The sequence below is a fragment of the Crinia signifera genome, chromosome 7, assembly GCF_055691185.1.
Source record: "Crinia signifera chromosome 7, ASM5569118v1, whole genome shotgun sequence".
NCBI classification, from domain to species: Eukaryota; Metazoa; Chordata; class Amphibia; order Anura; family Myobatrachidae; genus Crinia; species Crinia signifera.
In genome coordinates this window covers 18175825-18200889 of record NC_139223.1, presented here as the reverse complement: position 1 = coordinate 18200889, position 25065 = coordinate 18175825, and the positions used below count along the sequence as shown (strand labels likewise).

Genomic DNA, 25065 nt, shown 5'->3' with positions numbered 1-25065 from the left:
GCTGCGGGGGATGGGGACCGGAGAAGTGCATAATGAATGAGCGGGTCCTCCGCAGCGCTACTAACCATCCATCCATCCCTCTCCCCTCAGCAGGTATAGGCACTCGGCTGTCACACACTCCCCGCCGCTGTAGCCGCCCCCTCCCACCCCCTGAAATTCTTATTCTAGCGCCGGGGCTAGCTCCGTGTAACACTGCCTGACGGCCGCGTCTCCGACTTCAGTTCAACCCACCATCATACCTATTGAGTGGGGCACTTTTCCTCACAGGGGCTGTGGAATCTCTGGCCGGACTCCCAGGAGGCAATGGAGCCAGTGCCCCCTTTAAGGCTGGCGCCCGGCGGCAGATGACTCCATTGACTCCGGGAGTTCCGCCACTGGGACCCACTGACTCTATCGCAAAGGACAGCTCTTAATGCAAGAGCTGTCCTTTCCCATAATTATCGCATATGTTAGTGCATATGCTATAATTATGAATGCGATGGGCAGTGATAGGGGGAGCTAGGGGGCGGATGTTAGAACATCCCCCCATGAGATAGCTACCTTGTCACAACACACAAATTATGTATAGCATAAATATGCGAAATAATGGTATCAGGCATCTTGTGAGTGGAAAAGGCTTCGGAGAGAGTTTTATTAAAGTGTGGTTGAAGTGTGATCCTCATTAGTCCTAATTTATCCCAGGATGCGGATAATAGTATAAGGATTTAATCATAGGTCACTTTTTTGTATATAAAAGCTTTTTTGATCTCCAAGGACAGGTGCTGCAAGTGATATTAGAAATAACATTATGCTAATATACTTATAAAAAATCAAACTAATTGTGTGTGAGCACTTTTCAGGGAGACGCTGGATAGTGAGAGCAAGGATGGTTTATTACCATATCAGAAGGAGGCTTGCGGCCAAATAGTCACAGCACAACTAGTATTGCAAAGTACAGGGGATCCTTGTAACCAGGCTGGGTGTGGTGTGAGGACTCGTTGCTGTGAGCCGCCGTCCTCGCTGTGCTGTCTCCTAGTCTGTCCCTGCCTGTAGACGCCGGTTACATGTGTGCACCACGTGAACCGGCAGAATCCCGACGTACGTTTCGCAGGTGCTTGGTCCCATGAAACATCCTGTGACCAAGTGCACTTACCCACGGTAAAATGGTTGTGATGTCTGCATATTTAATGCGGGCAGCTCCTTGCACCCAATGGAATAATCCCCTTTACCACACAAACGCCTTTAACAACAAAGCAACCCTTCTGAAAGCACAATAGGCTTGGGGCGGGTCAAGGAGCAGGCCACAGATATATCTATCAGATATAGCTCAGTGTGTGTGCACTACATTGGTGACAGATATATCTAGCGGAGATAGCTCAGTGTGTACGCACTACACTGGTGACAGATATATCTAGCAGAGATAGCTCTGTGTGTACTCACTACACTGGTGACCGATATATCTAGCGGAGATAGCTCAGTGTGTACGCACTACACTGGTGACCGATATATCTAGCGGAGATAGCTCAGTGTGTATGCACTACACTGCTGACAGATATATCTATCGGAGATAGCTTAGTGTGTACACACTACACTGCTGACAGATATATCTAGCGGAGATAGCTCAGTGTGTGCGCACCACACTGGTGACAGTTATATCTAGCGGAGATAGCTCAGTGTGTGCGCACTACACTGGTTACAGTTATATCTAGCGGAGATAGCTCAGTGTGGATGCACTACACTGGTGACCGATATATCTAGCGGAGATAGCTCAGTGTGTGCGCACCACACTGGTGACAGTTATATCTAGCGGAGATAGCTCAGTGTGTACGAACCACACTGGAGACAGATATATCTAGCGGAGATAGCTCAGTGTGGACGCACTACACTGGTGACCGATATATCTAGCGGAGATAGCTCAGTGTGTACACACTACACTGGTGACCGATATATCTAGCAGGAGATAGCTCAGTGTGTATGCACTACACTGCTGACAGATATATCTAGCGGAGATAGCTCAGTGTGTATGCACTACACTGCTGACAGATATATCTAGCGGAGATAGCTCAGTGTGTACGCACTACACTGGCGACAGATATATCTAGCGGAGATAGCTCAGTGTGTACGCACTACACTGGTGACAGATATATCTAGTAGAGATTTTGGCAAAGTCTTTTGAAATGAAAATCTCCCAGTGTGTATGGGCCTTATGTCTGATCCTACTGGTCATCTGCGACAGGGACAGGTCGATTGCGGCCAACGCTGACGTCACAGAATGCCTGACTTTTCCCCAAAAATTCCAGTTACCATCCCTATACACCAACTTCCTGTCAGTCTGCGAGGGTATTGCGATTAGGATGCATACGCTATTGTTGTCGTTATTGGGCCTCATGCATACACAGTCATTTGATAACCACTCGATCTGCAAATTTGTACAACAGCGATCAGCTCTGAATAAGGCACTTCCCATTGGTCAATCGCTTAGTGATATGATCCACTATGTAGGCATAAGAAGGCAATTACTCCAATATAAAATAATATATCAATACTTTATTATGTGAAACAAAACAAACAAGAGTAAAGTAAAAAGCAGCTTACATCCGATATGCAGATAGAAGAAGTGCTGGTGCAGTGTAAAGTGCTTCAACGCGTTTTGCCTCTTATGCCCGAAATTGGGCTGGACTTCATAGTGACAATTTCCGTAACAGTAAATGGTTGTGCTCTACAGTGCACACAGTGGCCAAGAGTGGTATTGCAGTAGCTGTGCTCTCATAAAAGGCTTCAGGCTTCTGGACACATCACAGCTCATCCATCAAATATTTTTACCATCCCCAGCCCTCTCCAATGCTCCTCCTTCCATGGCTCAGCGGTAATATAGATGAGTGCCTCTTCCCCCTGCCTGACCCAGCATGCCTCTGCCCCTCTCCCCATGAGTGCCTCTGCTTCTTACCTCCCCATGTGTGCCCATAATCTCCCCATCAACAAGGTTTTTTTGAAGAGCTCTTCAATTAAAATGTAGCCGGGTCAGTATTTCCAGAGCCAGTCTTCTGTCCAGTGCAGCACCCTACATCCCGCTAATACCCTACACACAGGGACAGCAGTGGCTGGATAGTTATAAACAGCTCCCCTCGTATATGTTGTGAGTATCCATTATTAGTCCTGTATTAGTAATAATGTAGTAATATATCAGACTGAGTTCTTATTAGACTCCTCTTCTTCAGTGCCTTCCCCTGATTTGTGAGGCTGGTTGGAGGTGGCATAGACCACCGACTTTCCATTAACTCTCTGCAATTCTCTTGGTTTTTCTTTTGATGTTAAATAAAATGTTCCTGTATAAAAAAAAAAAAAAAAAAGTTAAGTGCAAGTTTTTCGCCCATTTTAGCAATTTTCTACAGGGGTGGATGACTTTCCATTACAGGACGCTATGGGAAGCTGTCCCACTCCACCGCTCATCTGCTGGTAATACCAGCAAATGAACGGCCAGGCCATCGATGATGCGGGAGCCCATATCAGCGATCACCGCTCATCGCTGCCCCGTACACGCTGGGCGGCTTTCCAGCTGAAAGCAGCTCAAACAAGTAAACGGATCTGCTTTCAGGTGATAGTCACCCAGTCAGGGCCGGATTTGTGCCTAGGCCCATGAGGCACCGGCCTCAGGGCAGCACCATTTAAGGGCGGCAGGCAGGCTGACATTCTGTTAAATAGCAGCATGGCACAGCGGGTGGGCAGCGGCGAGCGCCGCCGCAGACATGAATTATTATATGTTGGCAACAGCGCCGCTCATCACCCGTCACTGCCCACCCATTCTGCCATACACATTACATCACCGCTTAGTGGCTGGGTCCTACGGTCCCCCTGTGTATCCGGAAATGGCTCAGGCTCACTGCTGCCGGCGCCCGCCCATTGGCTACTCTACACACACACAGTCTATTGGTCGCGTATCCAGCAGCTGAGCGGCGCGCAGATCCTCCCTGCACTCAGTCAGTCACAGTGTGAGAGAGACTGACGGAGACACTGATAATCACTCTGTACTGATAAGTGCCTCCCTCCGGGTCATCTGTACAGTGAGCAGCCCAGAGTGCTTAAAAAAATATTAAGGTGGGCTACAGTTAAATTTTAATGAAATATAAAAATAACAATGTATATACATATATGATTACATCTGAAACAGGGGGGACACAAAAATGTTGTTCCTAGGGGTGGCCTGACCCCTAAATTCACCCATGCACCCAGTGTGTATGGGCCTTTCCTGTAGTTCCAAAATGAGTTAGAAAACATATTGCAGGCTTAGAATAAAGATTAAGTTTAAAAGATACATTTACTTAACTTATTAGTATCAAACAGTGCTTACATTGGGTTTGAAAAGTCTACATGTCTTACAGATGGTTTTTATATATTATACCTTTAATGTTGCCAATTAACTGTCCCTTATAGAGCACTCATACACAGGAGTCATTATTACTTATTACTGATAGTATAATTTAATACAGAATAACAACATATACTGAACAAACAGCGAGATTAATGGGGTTTTTTAAAAACATTTTTCAGCGTTATCATCTTTATTGTGTTCTCTAAGAGGTGAATGAACTTTCATTGTGTGCACTCGAGATTGCATCTTGGAAATGTACTGGTTACTGAAGAGAGGATCCTACCAATAAAGGCCCCCCAACCCCGTCCCCTCCAGGGCACCAAAGGGCTGAAGCTTGGTGCTATGCCTGGCACCCCTGGGCGGTGGGGGTAGAGTTTATAGCATTAAGTGTAAAAGTAAGAATTAATATTGTTTCACATGTGGAACTACAAGTCCCAGCAAACCTCTCCCACATGCTGGTACTTGGTGAACCACATAAAAACTTACCAACAGTACATCCCAATTCGTCCTCTTTTGCAGCAATACATAAGGTACCTGTAAAAAATAACTCACGTTATCCAGTGTAGATCGGTCCTCTTCGGTCCAAGTTGGCATTATTAAAAAATAATAATTCTGAAGCCAATGGACTAAAGACAATGAGAATCCATGTGTGCACATGGCTTCTAGGGCCACCAAGTGACTTGAGTTACTTGGATTCCATGAGCCAATCCGGGAACACCATGTAGTAGTGCTCTCCTGATTGGCTGAGCTCTCTATAAGTAACTATTACAGCCTTGGTGCAGCCCTTGATAAACCTCTGCAAATCAGCACTTACAGTAGTATCCAGATCTGAAAGCCAGCATTCCCTGTGTATATTAGGAGTTAGGCTTCAATGTTTTACGGCCTACTAGGCCTCTCTCCAATTCAAGCCTGCCTGGAGTACTGACATCACAGGGTCTGATCATCTGACCATGAATCATCCAATCATGTGTCAGCCTGGGTCTCTCAGAATCACCTGTCTCCAGTCATCAATCACATAGCTATAAATAGAGACCTGGGACTCCAAGGCTGTCCATTCCTCTAGTCACACAGCTAAGTGTGAGCTTAGCATCTGATCTTCTAGGTCAGGCATGTCCAAACTGTGGCCCTCCAGCTGTTGTGGAACTACAAGTCCCATCATTCTTTGCCACAGTTTTGCTATTAGGAAATGCTAAAACTATGGCAAGGCATGCTGGGATGTGTAGTTTCACAACAGCTAGAGGGCCATAGTATGGACATGCCTGTTCTAGGTGAATATATTGGCTACCCTAGCTCTTGTGAATTCCTGCTTTGGTTATCCAGCTGTTCCAAAGCCTCTATCCGGTATCCAGCTCCAGTGTTCGCCGGTGCAGTTTGGTCCAGTGTCCGCCGACGCAGCCCAGCCTCAGAGTCCACCGCTGCAGTTTGGTTCCAGGGTCCGCCAGCGCAGACCAGCCCAGCTTCAGTATCCAGTCTACAGCAGTTGCTTCCAGTATCCACCAGTACTGTCCGGTACAGCCATATCTGGTATTCAGTCACATCTTGTATCCTATGTCAGTCATATCCTGCATCCAGTCTACACCAGTAGCACCCAGAACTTAGTCTGCTCCTTTAGTATTCAGTATCCAGCTCCGGGTGATAGCATCAACACGGTCTTATCCACAGCGACCTGACAACCTGATCACCTCAGACATTCAGCTTTACTTTTCCACCCTGCTAACAAAGCCCTGGTGATCCAGTGGTCAGTATACGGCTCTCTCTGCCGAAGCCCTGGTGATCCAGTGGTCAGGATACAGCTCTCTGCTGAAGCCCTGGTTCGATTCCCGGTCAGGGATTGTTCTCTGTCCTCACCTGTTCCACCCTCTCGCACAGACATCACAAAACTCATAGCCATGACAGTGTAGTATAGAAGATATAAATGAACCAGACAGAGCGGGATGTTCTAACATTCGGTAAAACCCCTGACGCTGGCTTCCAATTTGGAGGATAATGCCAGGAAAAGTTACCCTATAGAAGCCTATGGGTTTCTTTCTACATTGGTGCGGTCAGCGGGATCTGTTTGGATTCCTCCCAGCATCCCCCGCGGCCTCTGTCCTTTTGCACATGTGCAGGTCAACTTCTGGGTCATGAACCCTTAAGTCCAGCGGCCATCGCAAAGGGCAGCTCGTATCAATATAGCCGGCAATTGAGATGCTTATCACATGTTATGCAATGTTGAAGTTGAATCACATATACAAAATATTGGCGCATTATGGCTGCCATTTGCGCACTGAGGAGTGCAAGAGAATATGCAATTGCTAATTGCAGTCATAAAGTTACACATAGGCCCTTATTCTGGTTCACTCACAAAGGCAAATTCCTTCTGAAATGGACAAAACATGTGCACTGCAGGGGGGCAGATGTAACTTGTGCAGAGAGAAATAGAACTGGGGGGGGGGGGTTTACGGCAAAGTGAGATCTACATTGCAGTGTAAAAATAAAGCAGCCAGTATTTTCCCTGCACAGAAACAAAATAACTCACCCAAATCTAATTCTCTCTGCACATTTTACATCTGCCCCCCCCCCCAGTGCACATGGTTTCGTCCATTTGAGAAGCAATCTGCCTTTGCGAGTGGACCAGAATAAGGGCCATAGTTTCATGCCCATACCCACATAATAATAAGATATAGTCATTTAGCTTAAAGATGCACTACACATAATTTAATGCACTACACATTCTTTCCCCATCGTGTTTGGCATCTGTGTGATTAGCGTCTCACTCGCAGCGCTCCGGTGTTTGATTGGAAACCGCAACATGTATCATTCACAAGTTATGAACTTTAGATATAACAAATAAAGATATTGCCACGTGGAAAGGGGACATATGGTGACCAGTTCCAGCTGCAAAGCGGGACCCTAGGACATGATGACGAGCGTTGAAAAAAGACCCAGCTGGAGCCAGAAGAAGTGAAAACTGACTTCCTGACCAATGGAAGACCTTCCGGAACCTATTATTTAGTCCCTTTAAATTGCTGTTCCTTGGGCCAGGAGCTCAGTGGTCTGTGTTCAATCTTTGACTAAAGTTTCCTGGTCCAGGACGGCGCTGCAAAGGAACTGCTATGCTTTGTATTAGTGTGGTTGTATTGTAGCTGTTTGTACTTACATTCGAATTCCCTTGTTAGTTGATAATATAATATAATTGGCGTGATGCACTAACATCCGCGGCCCCTTTCTACCGCACATCACCGGCTACCACAGCAATAATTATTGCATATGCACTAACGGGATGCGGTCATTTGGTCTACTGCATTATGGTAGAAAGTCATTAGGTCGAATCCATTAGGTCGACATGCTAAAAGGTCGACATGACTCTAGGTCGACATGGGAAAAGGTCGACATGATTCTAGTTCGAAAGGTCATTAGTTCGACAGGTCATTAGTTCGACAAGGTCATTAGTTCGACATTGTCTATTCACAAGGTCGACATGGAGTTTTTCACTGTTTTTTGAGCCAACATGTGCCGACAGGCGGTATTTCATGCCCTACCATCCACTAGGGCGTGGTGGGAGAATAAAATAGTGTGCCGAGCGTAGCGAGGCACCGTGCCCGACGCATAGCGAGCGCAGCGAGCGATGCGAGGGGATGCAGTGCACTTTAAACTGTGTCCATGTCGACTGTGTTGACATTCAGGTAAAAAAACAGTGAAAAACCCATGTCGACCTTGTGAATGTCGACATAGACAATGTCGAACTAATGACCTTGTCGAACTAATGACCTGTCGAACTAATGACCTTTCGACCTAGAATCATGTCGACCTTTTCCCATGTCGACCTAGAATCATGTCGACCTTTTAGCATGTCGACCTAATGGATTCGACCTAATGACTTTCTACCATAATGCAATAGACCAAATGATCCCAACCCGCACTAACATATGCGATAATTATTGCAAAGGACAGCTCTTGCGTTAAGAGCTGTCCTTTGCATTGTGGCCGGCGATGTGCGGCGGCAGAGGCGTAGGGAGGGCGGAGCCACCGGAGCTCATGCTCCGGGCGCAGATCGGTCGACTGGCGCCGCCGGCCCGCCCCCCCTCCGCAAATGATCCCTTAACAAGTAAGTTAAAGTATCACTACTAACGGGCAGCGTGCGCCGGCGCCTGCCTCCTGCCCTGCTCGCCCGGTCCCTGCCGCCAAGCATCACGGACGGTGAGGCCGGGCGGTGGGCTGACACTGCTATGTCCTCTCTCCTTGCTGCTGCTGCTCGGTCCGGCTTCCGGGCAGCGCAGCGTAGTAGCTCTATTGACTCCTCCCAGAGTCACCTGCCTGAGTCTGCTAGAAGTTGTGCTGCTGCCGCCCGTGACGCCAGTGGCGGAACATCCCGGCTGATGGGTGGCTTAGGGAACGTACTTAATGTGCCGCCAGCCCAGTGCCCCAATCCAACAAGCTCACCACTGTAGTACCTATAGCCGGGTCGTTTCTGCTGCGCTGGATGTTACATTGCAGCACGCCCCGCTCCTCATCTCATCTCTCTCTGCTGCTGCTCAAATGCCGGCTCCAGCGCTGTGTGTTTACGTTACACACAGTGCCGCACGAGCAGTCAGCCATGCAGGATCCTGGCTGTGCTGTGGCTGGCTACTGTGCCGGGCATCTGCTGTGCTGGATGTTACGCTAGCAGCACACCCCGCTCCTCATCAGAATGGAACTGAGGCTCAACACCAGCAGCTTTTCCCTGATTGGAGACTCACAGCCAAGCTACAGTGCACTGGACTGGGGGGCACACAGCAGTGTGAGTAACCCAAAACCCAGCTCATTCCCATTCTGTCACTGCAGGAAATTAAACAGGGTTGCCAACCCTCCCGGAATGGCCGGCCCCTCGGAAAGGGGGGCAACCCTACATATTAAAGTGGGGGGCACCAACGTTGATCTTGCCTCCGGGTGCCTGGGACGAATTTACGCCACTGCGTGACGCCCTGTTAACCCATTATTCAAGGTGTTATTATTTTTTTTTTTACAGCTAAATGTTGTTAATAATGAACATAGTAATAAACTTGGGGTTTGGGGGATTCGTGGGGCACATGGGAGGGGGGGGGGAGAGGGTGAATCTCTCTGGCTTCTGCTGCTGCCCTGCTGTGCTGTATATATTTTTATCTGTATATATATTTATTTATTTACAGCTGTCAGCATCTTATATAGCGCAGCAGGTTTCGTCAGTGTCTTATATAGCGCAGCAGATTCCGTTACATCGTCTTATATAGCGCAGCAGATTCCGTTACAGTGTCTTATATAGTGCAGCAGATTCCATTACAGTGTCTTATATAGCGCAGCAGATTCCGTTACAGTGTCTTATATAGCGCAGCAGATTCCGTTACAGTGTCTTATATAGCGCAGCAGATTCCGTTACAGTGTCTTATATAGCGCAGCAGATTCCGTCACAGTGTCTTATATAGTGCAGCAGATTCCATTACAGTGTCTTATATAGCGCAGCAGATTCCGTTACAGTGTCTTATATAGCGCAGCAGATTCCGTTACAGTGTCTTATATAGTGCAGCAGATTCCATTACAGTGTCTTATATAGCGCAGCAGATTCCGTTACAGTGTCTTATATAGTGCATCAGATTCCATTACAGTTACTGATATAGCGCAGCAGATTCCGTTACAGCGTCTTATATAGCGCAGCAGATTCCGTTACAGTGTCTTATATAGTGCAGCAGATTCCATAACAGTGTCTTATATAGCGCAGCAGATTCCGTTACAGCGTCTTATATAGCGCAGCAGATTCAGTTACAGCGTCTTATATAGCGCAGCAGATTCCGTTACAGTGTCTTATATAGCGCAGCCGATTTTGTTACAGCGTCTTATATAGCGCAGCAGATTCCGTTACAGTGTCTTATATAGCGCGGCAGATTCCGTTACAGTGTCTTATATAGTGCAGCAGATTCCGTTACAGTGTCTTATATAGCGCAGCAGATTCCGTTACAGTGTCTTATATAGCGCAGCAGATTCCGTTACAGTGTCTTATATAGCGCAGCAGATTCCGTTACAGTGTATTATATAGCGCAGCAGATTCCGTTACAGTGTCTTATATAGCGCGGCAGATTCCGTTACAGTGTCTTATATAGCGCAGCAGATTCCGTTACAGTGTCTTATATAGTGCAGCAGATTCCATTAGTGTCTTATATAGCGCAGCAGATTCCGTTACAGTGTCTTATATAGCGCAGAAGATTCCGTCACACTGTCTTATATAGCGCAGCAGATTCCGTTACAGGGTCTTATATAGCGCAGCAGATTCCGTTACAGGGTCTTATATAGCACAGCAGATTCCGTTACAGCGTCTTATATAGTGCAGCAGATTCTGTTACAGTGTCTTATATAGAACAGCAGATTCCGTTACAGTGTCTTATATATTTCAAATGTAACATGCCAACACATGTTAGCCACTCCCCCAATTAATTCCCGGGGGGGCGCAAAATATGCCCTTGCTCCGGGCACCATGGCACCTAGCTACACCGCTGTGCGGCGGGTCCCTCCTCCCTCCCTGGATCCTTACCCAGCTGCTGCTGCTCGGCCAGGGCTCCGCCTCCTCCAGGTTGCACAGCAGGAGGCTGCCTGGACAGAAGTCAGGGGGGTGGTGCGAGTCGCGGGGGGACGCACAGGGAAGCCCATAGGCTTCTATGGGGTTACATCAGCTAGAACTGGTGTAACACCCACCACCCCACCCCCCCGCGGCAAAGTTCCAGCGGTGGGGCTTTCCTGCATATGAAAATGTAGTAAAAACTCATAAAACAGGGTTTTTTACTGCATTTTTTTGGTTTGTGCATCTCGCCCTGTATCTGTAATGTATATTTTGTGATTTAATTTATCTCTTTGTGTCCGCTAGGGACAAATACATATGGTTAGGGGTTTGGACCCTTAATCTAAATTGAACATCTAAGTCAGGCTTTCCCAACCACGGTCCTCAAGGCACACCAACAGTGCAGGTTTTGTAGATATCCAGGCTTGAGCACAGGTGACTTAATTAGTACCTGAGTGATTGATTAAACCATCTGTGCTGAAGCCTGGATATCACTAAATCCTGCAATGTTGGTGTGCCTTGAGGACCGTGGTTGGGAATGCCTGGTCTAAGTTATTACTGAGAGCTGACGGAGCATTGGAGATGCTCCCAGAAAGTATATACTAAGGTCTGTGTGAGCACATTATTATTGATAAAGATACTGCAATAAGGGCATTACTATAGCCAGGGCCGGTGCAAGGGCTCTCAGGGCCCTAGGCAAATTTTCAGCTTAACTCCCCCCCATACCCCATACCCAGCACCTCAGGAGAACAAGGGCAGATGCTGCATTCTATAAGTTCCCCCTCCATTGCCTGATAAATGAGTTACAGTAGCCGTTTCACCAATCTCCTGCATACTCAAGGTGCGTGCACACTATAATCTATTTTAAACAATATTGCAGGATGCAGGTTAATATGACTATATCATCAAGAACCTTATGTACAGAGTGGGGACAAGTGCTTAAGTGTAGCTGTGACATCACAGTCTACAGCATACATACACGTTTTCTGGCTGCCATAATTCTCCTTTTCAGCAGTCTCCTTTCCCATTTAGGCCAGGTCTGATCTTACAGGCTCTGCCCAGGAGCTGAATCGGGGAACCCATGCTGGGACATGTACATTACTACTGCCACTGCTGTAGTGTAGGGGAGGGGGTGCTACCAGCGGCCGTAACTGACCTGCTCCACGGGGGGCTACAAGCCGCTCTGCCGCCGACCTGCCCCACCAGCGGCCACCGCTGACATGCTGTACGGGGAAGGGGGGTGCCGCCGACCTGCTCCACCCAGGGGGTGTGTGTGTGTGTGTTACAAGTGTCCGCCGCCGACCTGCTCCATGCGGGCGGGGAATGCGGGCGCTACCTGCGTCCTTTGCTGACATACTGTCCGGGGGGAAAGGGGTGCTGCAAGCGGCCACCACTGACATGCTCCACCAATGGGGGTGCAGGTACTACCCGCGGCCACCGTTGACTGTAGGGGGGGGGGTGCTGCAAGCAAACAGTTGGCAACGACCTGCTCCACCAAGGGGGGAGGGTGTTACAAGCTGCCGACACTGACCTATTTTGTTGCCGTCAATGACATGCTCCATGTGGGTGGGGGGATTCTACTTGGCTGGGGGCAGGAGACCTTCCAAATTATTGAAGATAGTGCGCTGGCAGCTGTTTTCCTGCTCCTCGCGCAGAGGGTGGCTTCTTTGTTTCCTGCAACTCAGTGCCGCCCTCTAGTGGCCGGCGCCCTAGGCAAATGCCTAAAGCTGCCTAGTGGTGGCGCCGGCCCTGACTATAGCATAACTATAGAAAAAAGGGTAATAGGTTTACGTAGCACTATGTAAACCGTGTGACTGACTTATCGTCTATCGGTTTGCTAAATCATAGAATTCCACAGCAATTAGTATCGGGAAGGGTAACTGGTGGTATGTACAGGGCAAGTTTGGTACATCCCACCCACAAAGTGTTGACATGGAAATGGTCAACACAGGTGTGGGTTTTTTCCCCAAGGTCTTTGGTCAAGGTCCGTTGCCACAGGTTACTGTTTCCAATGGTAGTCCATGTGTAATAGTAAATCAAATCAAAGTAAAAAAACAAAAACATGAAAAAACATGTGTCGACCATATGTATGTTGACCATTGTCAAGTTAACCTGTTGACCTGAAGTCTTCCTTATGGTGCTGAGCTATTGACTGTCTAGCCAGAAAGGGTTGAGTTAAACATTGGAACCCTATAAATCTGGGGTATTTCAGTGTATGAGTGTAACATACAGCAAACAATACACTACTGTACCTCCGTAGCGCAGGAAGACGAGCACTTCCGGAGAATTCAGGCCTCCGTGTTCCACAGTGGCCCTGTATAACCAGCCACTTGGATCCCTCTTATCAGCCAGCTTGACGGCCTCACAGGTGCTGATGAGCCGGAACGTGCCGTCGCTGTTTTCACATGAACTATTTTCAATATCAGAATCTGGGATCCTTGTAAATACACGTGATTCATGGTTATATATCTCCCAGGTCACTCCAAGGTCTTCTGGGTAATAACTGTCAACTTCCAGTATAATGCATCTGTCATCCTGGAGAACGTTCCCCACAGCCGGAACCCCTGAAATGTTTGTGTTAGTTATTAATATAATCGTTAAAAGCCCATCAAAATGATGGCTCATTCAATGTACTTTCACTCTGAACTGTGACAGTTTTTCTTTCACTTTGAGCTGCGACAGTTTTTAGCCCTAAAACTCTCCACCCCTCCCCCAGTCCCTATCTGCTCCTACCTCCAATCTCTGTCTTCACAGCTCCCTCTCTACATATCCAGGAAGTTTGAAACAGATCAGTGTCCCTGCAAAGCATGCTTTGCCTTTCTGTTATGAATTTTTTTAGCACACAAAGAAGTAATGTATACCATTAATTGGCCTCTAGTGGTCACTGGCGTTACTTTACCTCATAATAAATGTGAGGAAAGTGTAACTTTCCAGAGCTTCTGCCATTTGTGTATGCAGTTACCTATTGAAACCAATGGGCTTATTCCCACAAATGACTGTCTGACTGCTGGGTTATAAACCAGAAATCCTGGAAAGCTCTATACCCTACCAGCTGCCATGGCAGGTATGTATTCATGCATACCAGTTACACAACAATTGCCATACATGATACATCCCACACTTAGGCTGTGGGAGGTTTCACGTATGATTGTGATATACAACTGACTAGAATCATTTATTAGATTACTGCTGTGTGTTCTTCCAAATGTGAATATACAGGGGCTGCACCGTCACTCCCACCATGCTCCAATGAATATATTACAAAATAATTTGTCATATTAATAAATTATATTCATTGTATTAATTATCATTAAAGTTATATCAATTGTATTACTATGTATTGGTGAATTAACTATTAATTTGTGTTAAAAATGTTTTACAATGTGGCAACAAATCATTATAATAATGTATGGAGTAAACTTAGCATGTAAAGCAAGTAAAATATTTCAATTGCTATTTTACCTACTTGCTTTTTATCTTAAAATTATTATTATTATTATTATTATTATTATTATTATTATTATTATTATTATTAATATTAGTAGTAATATTATGATTGATGTTTAGTATTAGTGTTTTTATTATTATTAATATTATTTTTATTGTTATTTTTATTATTATTATTATGAATATTATTATTAATATTATTATTAGGATTGATGATTTATTATTATTATTATTATTATTATTATTATGATTGTTGATGATAATGATGATTAGTGTTAGAGTAGTTATTGTTATTATTATTATAATTATTCCCTGATCTTGTAGATAATGTATGGAGTAAACCTAGTAAGTAAATCAAATAAAGTAAGTAAAATAATATTTCAATTGCTTTTTTTCCTACTTCAACTTGCTTTTTTATCTTAAAATTATTATTAGTATTAAAATGATTATGATTGATGATGATTAGTATTAGTGTTATCGTTGTTGTTGTTGTTAATAATAATAACAATAATATTATTATTATTAATATTATGATTGATGATAATGATTAGGTATTATAATTGTTATTAATATGATTGTTGATTAGCATTAGTGTTGTTATTATTATTATTATTATTATTATTATTATTATTATTATTATTATTGTTGTTGTTGTTGTTAATAATAATAACAATAATAGTATTATTAATATTATGATTGATGATAATGATTAGGTATTACAATTGTTATTAATATGATTGTTGATTAGCATTAGTGTTATTATTATTATTATTATTATTGTTGTTAATAATAATAACAATAATATTATTATTAATATTATGATTGATAATGATTACTTATTATTATCATTATTATGATTTTTGATAATGATTATTATTATTATTATTAATAATATTATTATGATTGATGATTAGTATTAGTGTTTTTGTTGTTGTTATTATTATTGGTACTTGTTTCCTATCTGGGCGCCCACGATCAAAATCGCGGTCATCGGGGGTAAAAATCGCGGTCATCGCGGGCATCGCGGGCATCGCGGGTAAATTGGGATGGCCGCGATGCCCGCGATGACCGCGATTTTCCCATAGGGAACAATGTTAAAAATCCTGATTGACCGCGATTTTACTGTTAAATGCCTCAATGGACCCGATTTGGGGCAAAATAGGGCAAATTAACCCTTAAATGTCCCCCCCAATTTTTGACGCCACCCCACGATCGACGCCAACCCGAAGCGTGGCGAGCGCAGCGAGCCCGCGAGGGGCGGCGGTACGCGTCCTCCGACCTTTTCATGCCCTACTATCCACTAGGGCGTGGTGTGAGAATATAATAGTGTGGCGAGCGCAGCGAGCCACCGAGCCCGAAGCGTGGCGAGCGCAGCGAGCCCCGCGAGGGGACGCGGATACCTTCACTGTGAAGCCCGCGAGGGGACGCGCATAACTGTGAAGGTATCCGCGTCCCCTCGCGGGGCTCGCTGCGCTCGCCACGCTTCGGGCTCGGTGGCTCGCTGCGCTCGCCACACTATTATATTCTCACACCACGCCCTAGTGGATAGTAGGGCATGAAAAGGTCGGAGGACGCGTACCGCCGCCCCTCGCGGGCTCGCTGCGCTCGCCACGCTTCGGGTTGGCGTCGATCGTGGGGTGGCGTCAAAAATTGGGGGGGACATTTAAGGGTTAATGGGCTCTGTGGCCCATTTAACATTGATTCCTATGGCCAAATCGGGTGGGTTGAGGCATTTAACAGTAAAATCGGGTCCATCGCGGCTTTTAACATTGATTCCTATGGGAAATCGGGAGCATCGCGTCGCGGGCATCGCGGGTACATTTATGGCCGGCCGCGACGCGACCGACACGATTTCCAAGTTTAACATTGGTTTCAATGGGAAATCGCGGGCATCGCGTCGGTCGCGTCGCGGCCATACATAAATGTACCCGCGATGCCCGCGACGGGCGCCCAGATAGGAAACAAGTACCTTATTATTATTATTATTGTTGTTGTTATGATTGTTGATGATAATGATGATTAGTATTATTATTATAATAATAATTATTATTATTATTATTATTATTATTATTATTATTCCCTGATCTTGTAGATAATGTATGGAGTAAACCTAGTAAGTAAATCAAATAAAGTAAGTAAAATAATATTTCAATTGCTTTTTTTCCTACTTCAACTTGCTTTTTTATCTTAAAATTATTATTATTCTTATTATTATTCTTATTATTATTATTATTATTGTAGTAGTAGTATTATTAGGATTTGTGTTGTTGTTGTTATTATTAGTATTATTATGATGATAAATGATGATTAGTATTATTATTCTTATTACTATTATTATTCCATGATCTTATAGATTTGATTTGATATTTTTTGCTTTACTTAATATTGTTCGGTATTTTAAATTGAAGACTCCATAACATAGATATGTATCTCTTATAACATACCAATAAAGTTGAGCTGTCTAAGAATATATACCAGAACAAGAAATTATAAAATGAAATTATCATAATTAAATACAGAAACATTATGGGGTTGGAATGTTTCAAATTAAGTATACAGTACTGCAGAAATTGTCTTATAAAGTTACTATGTCCCACTCACCCTCAACTGTCACCCTGAGCTCTCCCGTCCTCATCTCCTGGGTCTCCTGAGTGAGGTGCGTCACCCGGCAGATGAACTCTGACCCATGCTCTGTTACCGCAGACACACCTACGATCAGGCTGGCTATGCAGGTGTACGTGTGATCAGGCTGCTGTGTGATCTCCATTACTGGGATCTTGTATCTGTCACTGGGAGACACCTCGTACAGTTCCTGCTTCCCAGCTTCTCTCCTCATCCACGTCACCCCCAGGTCACCTGGGTAGAACTTCGAGATTGTGCACTGCAGTTTGGCCTCTGTACCATTTACTAATGGTGGTATTATGATATCACCCATCAATGGGCCCCAAACAAGGCCTGTAAAACAAAGTAGTATAATGGAAGACATTGGGCAGGATGTAATGAAGTCTGAGTTTGGTGACTGTCCGAGATGCTGAACTACCTCAGAATTTTTTTAAAGGGGCAATCATTTGCAAGACATGGTTTTGCCTTATAAAGTATTGCCCCTTTTAAAAAAACATCTGAGTTCGGCCCCCTGAACTCGGACTTCATTCAATTCTGCCACACTGACCTAGGTTTACATGCAAATGCAATTCATACTTGCCTACCCTCCTGGAAAAGCGGGCAAGCCTCCCGAATGCTCCCTGAAACCCTGCGTATCTCCCCTGCTGAGCTGTTCAAATTTCCATCATTCGCGGGAGGGTGCAGGGCAAAAATTACACAAATTGCATCATTTTAGCTCTGCCCCTCATCACAGAACCACGAATAAGGCTATGTGCTGTACTGGGCGTGGTGCTTGACATTGAGATCAGTCCCAGCCCCCTGAAGTGCAGCCGACAGTCTCCTTTCCAGGCTTTTCCCAGAGAGGAGACAGAAAAAGTAGGTAAGTATGCTGCAATTGTGATTTTCTAGGCTACAATGCTGCTAATGTTAGCAAGGGAAGCTGATGCTGATGATGAAAAAAGATGTCCACTGGATCCATCACAAACTCATTCACAATTGCGTACACATTGGCAGCCTATTCGCAATGCCGGGGAACATCAAGGTTAAGGGTTGCCCTATGGCTATATAGTCTGGATACAGCAGTAGCAAAGCAGCAGCCATGTATATGTTTGTACAAGCTCGAAGCCGATCTCAGATTCCCACACCGAAAGTGGCCATGATACCCTACATTTTCCCAACCACTCCCCGATAACTCCCCATTACCACCTCCAAACGGCCACTTACTGTCAATCGCATTTCCAGGAAACTCTCATTGTGAGCAGGATCGCAGCTGCACTTTGACACATAAGAATTGTGATCGCAACACTTGTGCAGTATGATGATTATCGCTTGAACATCGGCCATTGTGTGCAAAAATGAATTACAATAGGCCCAATGTCAAACACTCAGTGATCTTACGTGTTCCAGACATTTCCCAGAACTTTGCCTCATCCATAGATTCATGTCTCCACGTCACACGGATTCTGAATCCTGGATCACTGAAACGATGTGCGGCAACTCTGCATTCGCTAACACAATTATACGTGTAGTCGCCAAACGATTTAATCATTTTTTCTGCAGTCTTCTCCAGCTGCTGGTAATCTCCAACTCCGCAGCTCCATGTTATCTGGATATCTCTTGGATAAAACTTCTGTAGAGTGACAGAGAACAGAATTTCCCCGGAGTCACACAGGGACAACTTTATACCAGGTGACAGCTGTGGTTTCGCTGAAAATAATAGAACATTTAGAGGGATTTAGTTGCTTATATTAGCCAATCACAATGACACATAAAAAGCAGGGGAAGAGATCTAATAGGATGAGATTTTTATTAAGGTTCCGAAATCGCATCATATCGCATTTTAAAAAATTCGCAATTTTTTTAATAATTTGCAAATGTAATAGAATGAGTATTTTCGGGTAGAAACAGAAATCACAGGGATTAATGCTTTGGCCGGGGGAACTTGCATATAAAGTTTCCACCGGCTATAGCATTACACTGCTGGCTGTTTGGGCTCGGTGCTGGTTGCCAAAAATGGGGGACCCCTACTCATTTTGTCCCCCGTATTTTGGTAACCAGGAACAGCCCTTAAGCCTGATGCTGGTTCTGAGAAATGACAGGGATCCCCTATGTTTTTTATCCCCTAAATTTATGAAACCAGGACCGGTTCAATGAGCCCAGGGCTGTTTATGCTCAGGGTGGGGACCCCACGCAGTTTTTTTTTAAATGTTTTTGTACTTTAACACATTTTTTGGGACAGAACCATGCGCAGATCTCAGTCATATTCGCAGACTGAACTTGGTCTATTGAATGTGCACATTTTGGTAACGTTTTACACAAATCAAACCCTATTACATTTGCGAATTGGGTACTTGTGTAGTTTCACGGCGCAAGTTTGGCGCCGTGCGTCTGAGTCCCCTTGCGGGGCTCGCTTCGCTCGCCCGCGCTGCGGGCTCGGTGGCTCGCTACGCTCGCCACGCTATTTAAAATCAACTCCATGCCAACATGGATAGTGGGGATATGAACTATCCATGTTGGCATGGAGTTAAGTTACTATTTTTGACATATTTCGTGGCGAGCGTAGAACCCGGAAGTAGCCATGCTGGCGCCGTGAAACTACACAAGTACCGCGAATTGTATACTTTATAATTGGAAAACATCTGGATGCTAATTGGAGTGTGATAAAAAAAAACCCGACAGGTCAAAATGTGCGTATTCTGCATCAAAAAGTGTGATGTACATTGGTTGCTTTGGGCAACTTCTCCAGTTTTATGGTATGATCAATAGGGATGCAGTTATAATCCCGGAGTTCGGAATCCCAGCGTTCAAAATCCCAACGCCGGAATCCCGACCGCCGAAATCCCAACACTTTTTCTCCCTCTATGGGTGTCCACGACACCCATAGAGGGAGAATAAATTAGTGTGCTGAGCATAGCGAGGCACCGGGCCCGCTGCGTGGTGAGGGCAATCCACGCCCCCCCCCCCCCTTGTCAGGATTCCGGCGTTGGGATTTTGAATGGGATCCCATATGGGAGTTTGGTTACAGACATAATATGTATATAAAACTCGGTGACTTCCTGCCCACACAGGTGAGGTGGGTTAATTTGATTAAGACCATATAAAAGTGAGCAGCATGTAGCATGAGATCAGTTGCTCTGTTGTGGGACTCAGGACGCCATGATTAAGGGCCTTGTTAGGTCCGAAACGTTGGCTTATCTGTTTGGAATGGAATAAAAAAGCATTGCCTTACTGCTGCTTGGTGAGTATATATATATATATATATATATATATATATATAACTGTATATGTGTATATATATATATATATATATATATATATATATATTGCTCTGGACTTCCTCAGTGTCATGACACTGCACCAGCCTTTCTCCACCATCTATACAATATATTACTGACGGACTTCATCAGTGTTCTTACACTGCAGTGCAGCAAGCCACCGAGCCCGAAGCGTGGCGAGCGGACGCGGAATACATGTGAAGTAATGCGCGTCCCCTCGCGGGGCTCGCCACACTATGTAAGATCAATTCCACGCCGACGTGGATAGTGGGGGTATGAAAAGGGCGGAGGACGCGTACCGCCGCACCTCGCCACGCTTCGGGTTGGCGTTGATATTGGGGTGGCGTTAAGTATGGGGGGGCATTTTACATATTAATTACCCATCAGGGTGGGTATACCAGGGCCGGCGCCACCACTAGGCAGCTCTAGGCATTTGCCTAGGGCGCCGGCACCTGGAGGGCGGCAGTTCACCCCTCACCCCCAGCGAACTGTGTAAAAAAATTGCTGCCCCCGGCGTCCCTGCAGTGCTGGGGTGGTCAGGGGTGTCCGTGCCGTAGGGGTACCTGCGGCGCCGTCATGTGTATAAAGCTGGCTGCGGCCGGCGGGGTCCCTGTAGTGAATAGCAAATAACTAGCGCTATGCACGCGGCGGCGCCGGAAGCGCTAGTTATTTGCTATTCACTACAGGGACCCTGCCGGCCGCAGCCAGCTTTATACACATGACGGCGCTGCAGGTACCCCTATGGCACGGACACCCCTGACCGCCTCAGCACTGCAGGGACGCCGGGGCAGCAATTTTTTATACAGGTACCACCCCCCCTGCCCCCTCCCTCCCCCCGGCACCGGGTTGCCCCCACCCCGACTCGCCTGGGGCTCCCTGGGGTATACAATTAAAAATCGGGTCGATTTTGACGACCCGATGCCATACGATCTATATCGGGGGCTCCGTGCTAGGAAACAAGTACCGAGAAAACACTTTACACTTACAGTATTAGTGAAGTAGTATAAAATAAAAAGTGGGGAAAAAATAATGACATGTTCTAGTAACTATTTATCCCCACAAAGAATTCGTATACATTAGATTTGCAGTTGAAAAGATGAAACGGCATGTGAGGTCACGGGGGGGGGGGGGGGGGGGCAGATTCAACGGTCACCAGTATCATCTGTTACGTGCACCCAACCCTGACCCATCTGATTGTTTAGGGCTCCTACTGTACATTGCATAGGACAGAACTCCTCTTGTCTGTCCTCTTGGCTGGAAGAGACTTTGACATATATATGCCACTTGGTGCGTCTTTAGACTGCCACCATCTGTCGCACCATGGATACGTGGTTTCTATGGGCAACATCCCATCTTAGTAAATTTACCCCAACATCTCTTTTTTTAGCCAGCACCCTGCTACCTTCAAGTCGCCGGCCAGGAAAGGACCATGCATTTTACTTCCTGTCCCCAAATATGTACTGCGACTGAACATACAAAACTGAGAGGTGGGGCAACTCAAACACGTGCGCAGGCAAAAACATCTCTCCATTGCATCCGACCCAGAGCCAGGGTCCATTATCCCTAAGCAGCATGAAAGATGCCTATTTCTCCCTCTCTCCATAGCTTATAGGACGGTGGACTTGTGAATAAATAGCATGTATACCTGACCTGTATGTACACTTACATGGGAAAAATCCCCACTGTATACGTCTCTCCTTGGACCTCCCATCGCAGCGGAACGTGCAGGTGATCTCCATACTCTTGTGTTTGGATCGGGTCGGCATGAAGCTCAGTCTGCTGATAGTGTTGTGTAACCCGTCCTCCTGTGATTGGTCGGTTATCACAGTGTAAGCATTGAGGAACTGCCCACTTTCTCCATCATTGAATATCTTATTGTTCTGGACTGGGAACCACACACTGCCATCATTCTCTACCACTCTCCACCAGGTCGAATGGACCTCCTTCCTGCAGTTGGAGGCCACACAACACAGGGTCAGCTTTTCGTCATTAATCCACCTCTGTGTCCTGTAGATGGGGCTCACATGGAACTCCTGGAAATCTGTGGGGACAAGGAGATGAAAATGCTTCTACGGAGACAATGAAAATTTGTGGCTCTTGGTGACCTCTAATGTGCAATGACCAGAAATTCTCTTTTCTGTAGATAATTATCTCATTATGGGCAGGCTGCACTAAGAGAAAAGCGGTAACCCTCCCCTGCGGCCGATGGTGTCACTCTGTGCATACTATGCGCAGCTCCAGCCCCAACAGCACTGTTAACTCACCCGAGGGAGAGCCAGGGCTTAAACTAGTGCTGGAGAGGCGGTGGAACTCCATTCTACCAGGCCCCGCCCCCAACCCATCAGACGGGACTGGGCTAGTTCCAGGGTATTGGCAACCCCTGCAAACTATAAAATTCTCCCATACTTTATAAAGGTACAATGGTTACACAATAGATCACCCAATTCAAATAACTTAACACAGTAGCATTGTATGCCTTAAGTTAAGGCATACAATCAGATGCGATGCGATGCGATATCGCATCGCATCGCATCGCATGCGATCATCGGATGCGATGACCCGATTTTTCCATAGGAATCAATGTTAAAATGATTCCTATGGAAAAAGGGGTCCTTTTCATACCCCTACTATCCAAGTGGGCATGGAGTTGGATATAAACCTGTGGCGAGCGTAGCGAGCCACCGAGCCCGAAGCGTGGCGAGCGAAGCGAGCCCCGCGAGGGGACGGTATTCTGTGTCCCCTCGCGGGGCTCGCTACGCTCGCCACGCTTCGGGCTCGGTGGCTCGCTACGCTCGCCACAGGTTTATATCCAACTCCATGCCCACTTGGATAGTAGGGGTATGAAAAGGACCCTTTTTCCCATTGAATTCCATGTTAAAATGGACTCAGTCCATTTTAACATTGATTCCTATGGAAAAATCGGGTCATCGCATCGCATCGCATCGCATCCGATGGTCGCATGCGATGCGATGCGATGTCCCGATCCGACCCGATTTAAAAATCGGACGCCCGGATAACTCACAAGTACCCAATTTCATATTTCCCCCACATTTATTGTCCATGATTCATATAAAGCGTAATGGAATATGCTGTGCTATATATGAAACTGTTAAGTAGTGCCCCTTATTTACGTTATGACACACAGTAGTGCCCATTATTCAAATTACATCCCTCAGTAGTGCCCCTTATTGTTATTACACTACAGAATAGTACTCCTTATACACGTATGCCATACAGTAGTGTTGCTTATACACAATGCCCACAGTAGAGCCCCTTTTACATAATGCCCACAGCAGTAGTACCTCTTGTCAGTATAAGGAGGCTTACCTCCGTATCTGGGTCCGGTGGTCTCCCCGTGGTGTGGTTGTGGTGCCGGGGTACGATGCTTGCTAGGAGGCAGATTCCAGGTGCCGGGTTTCAGCATGTCGCAGCTGCCATTGTGGAGTCTGGTTGAGCAGGGGAGCGCTACACTGGGAGGCTGGGTAGTATGGTGGTACATTGAGCTGTCATGTTGGAGACCAGGATTGTCCAATTGCTGCTCAGGGCAGTTCTCCATGGCCGTCTGAGTGGCCCATCCACCCGCCCGGTGGCTTTGCCGGGAGTCAAGTACAGGGGAATTCTCGCGAGAGGTCAGTAGCTCTCGCAAGATTCCTCTTAGTAAACAGCAGCCGGATACTGTCAGTCCTATTCAGCGGCAGCCGCCGGAGCGTGTGACGGCTGCAGCAGGACAATTTGTAAGACATTTTTACAAATGGCCCGAAAGGATTTTTTACAAACGGCCCTTGGCTCAAAAAAGGTTCCCCACCCCTGCCTTAAAGCCACAGTTCCTGTTTCTACAGTCTTAAAAGCTACAGCTCTTGTTTCCTCAACCCTAAAGCTACCATCTTCATTCCTATAATATTTAACTACAGTTCTACTTTTTCCAGTATCAAAGTTACAGTCCCCAGCTACAGTCTTCAACTGCTCTTCAGTCTTCTTCAGGTTCATCAGTTAACTACAGTTATTCTCAGTTTGGACTTTCTGTTATATCTAGTCTTTACAGTTACCAAGTGCCTATGTTCATTCCGTATTCCATATATGCTTGATCCCGTATTGCATTCCTTGAATGAACTGTATTTCCAAATCTTCATTAAATCTACTAAACAATTTTAGTGTCCTCCATCTTCTTACAAGTGATACTTCCTTTGGAATACCTCATTCTACCACTCCATGAGAAATCATTATATACGTCCACCTAGATTCCAGCCTAGTTTAGCTACCGCTCCCTCAGCTACACATCTTCTGCCAGTTCCCCAAACCAAGCCCAGCATGACACCTCTTACACAATGTCCACAGTAATTGTGGTCCTTACACATACAGCCCACAGTAGTGCCCCTTACAGGTATAATGCCCACATAATTAGTGCCCCTTATACACATAATGCCCATAGTAGTGCCCATATACACATATCTGTCTCTGTCACTCCAGCAGCTTCCCCACCTCTCTGTGTCTTTCCAGCCCACTCTCACCTTGTCTTCATCATACACTTAGGCCCTGATTCGAATCCTTTCGATTAATCGCGCGTTCGCACGGGGGACCGATGGTTGTGCCATGTGCATAATCAGTAATGCGCAAGTGCATGGCTACTGCGCGTGCACCCTCGTCGACCTGCACTGTCAGTGTTGCACTTGCACAGGGGGTGTGGGGGTATGGCGGATGGGTGCAGACAGGGGCAATGGCGGGGTTCCGACATGGGAATGCCCAGAGTTTCATGGACATTCCTATACAAAGTCTGGGCATTCCCATGTAAATATGGAAGTGACATGGTGTGCCGGGGGCGGGTGGCTAATGTCACATGACGTCAGCTGCCC

General features: G+C 46.1%; 1 protein-coding gene across 1 annotated transcript in view; it reads right to left on the bottom strand.

The window, feature by feature from the left end:
- Positions 1-2506: 2506 nt before the first annotated feature.
- Positions 2507-25065, bottom strand: part of LOC146019886 (uncharacterized) — a 34782-nt gene continuing 12223 nt past the window's right edge. Inside the window, exons 5-9 of the mRNA XM_083152521.1 lie at positions 21882-22256; positions 18339-18647; positions 16941-17294; positions 13145-13456; positions 2507-3305 (exon numbers count right to left, since the gene is read on the bottom strand). Of these exons, the coding sequence (XP_083008647.1) occupies positions 3163-3305; positions 13145-13456; positions 16941-17294; positions 18339-18647; positions 21882-22256 (1493 nt within the window). The 3' untranslated portion in view covers positions 2507-3162. The remainder of the gene's footprint in view (positions 3306-13144; positions 13457-16940; positions 17295-18338; positions 18648-21881; positions 22257-25065) is intronic.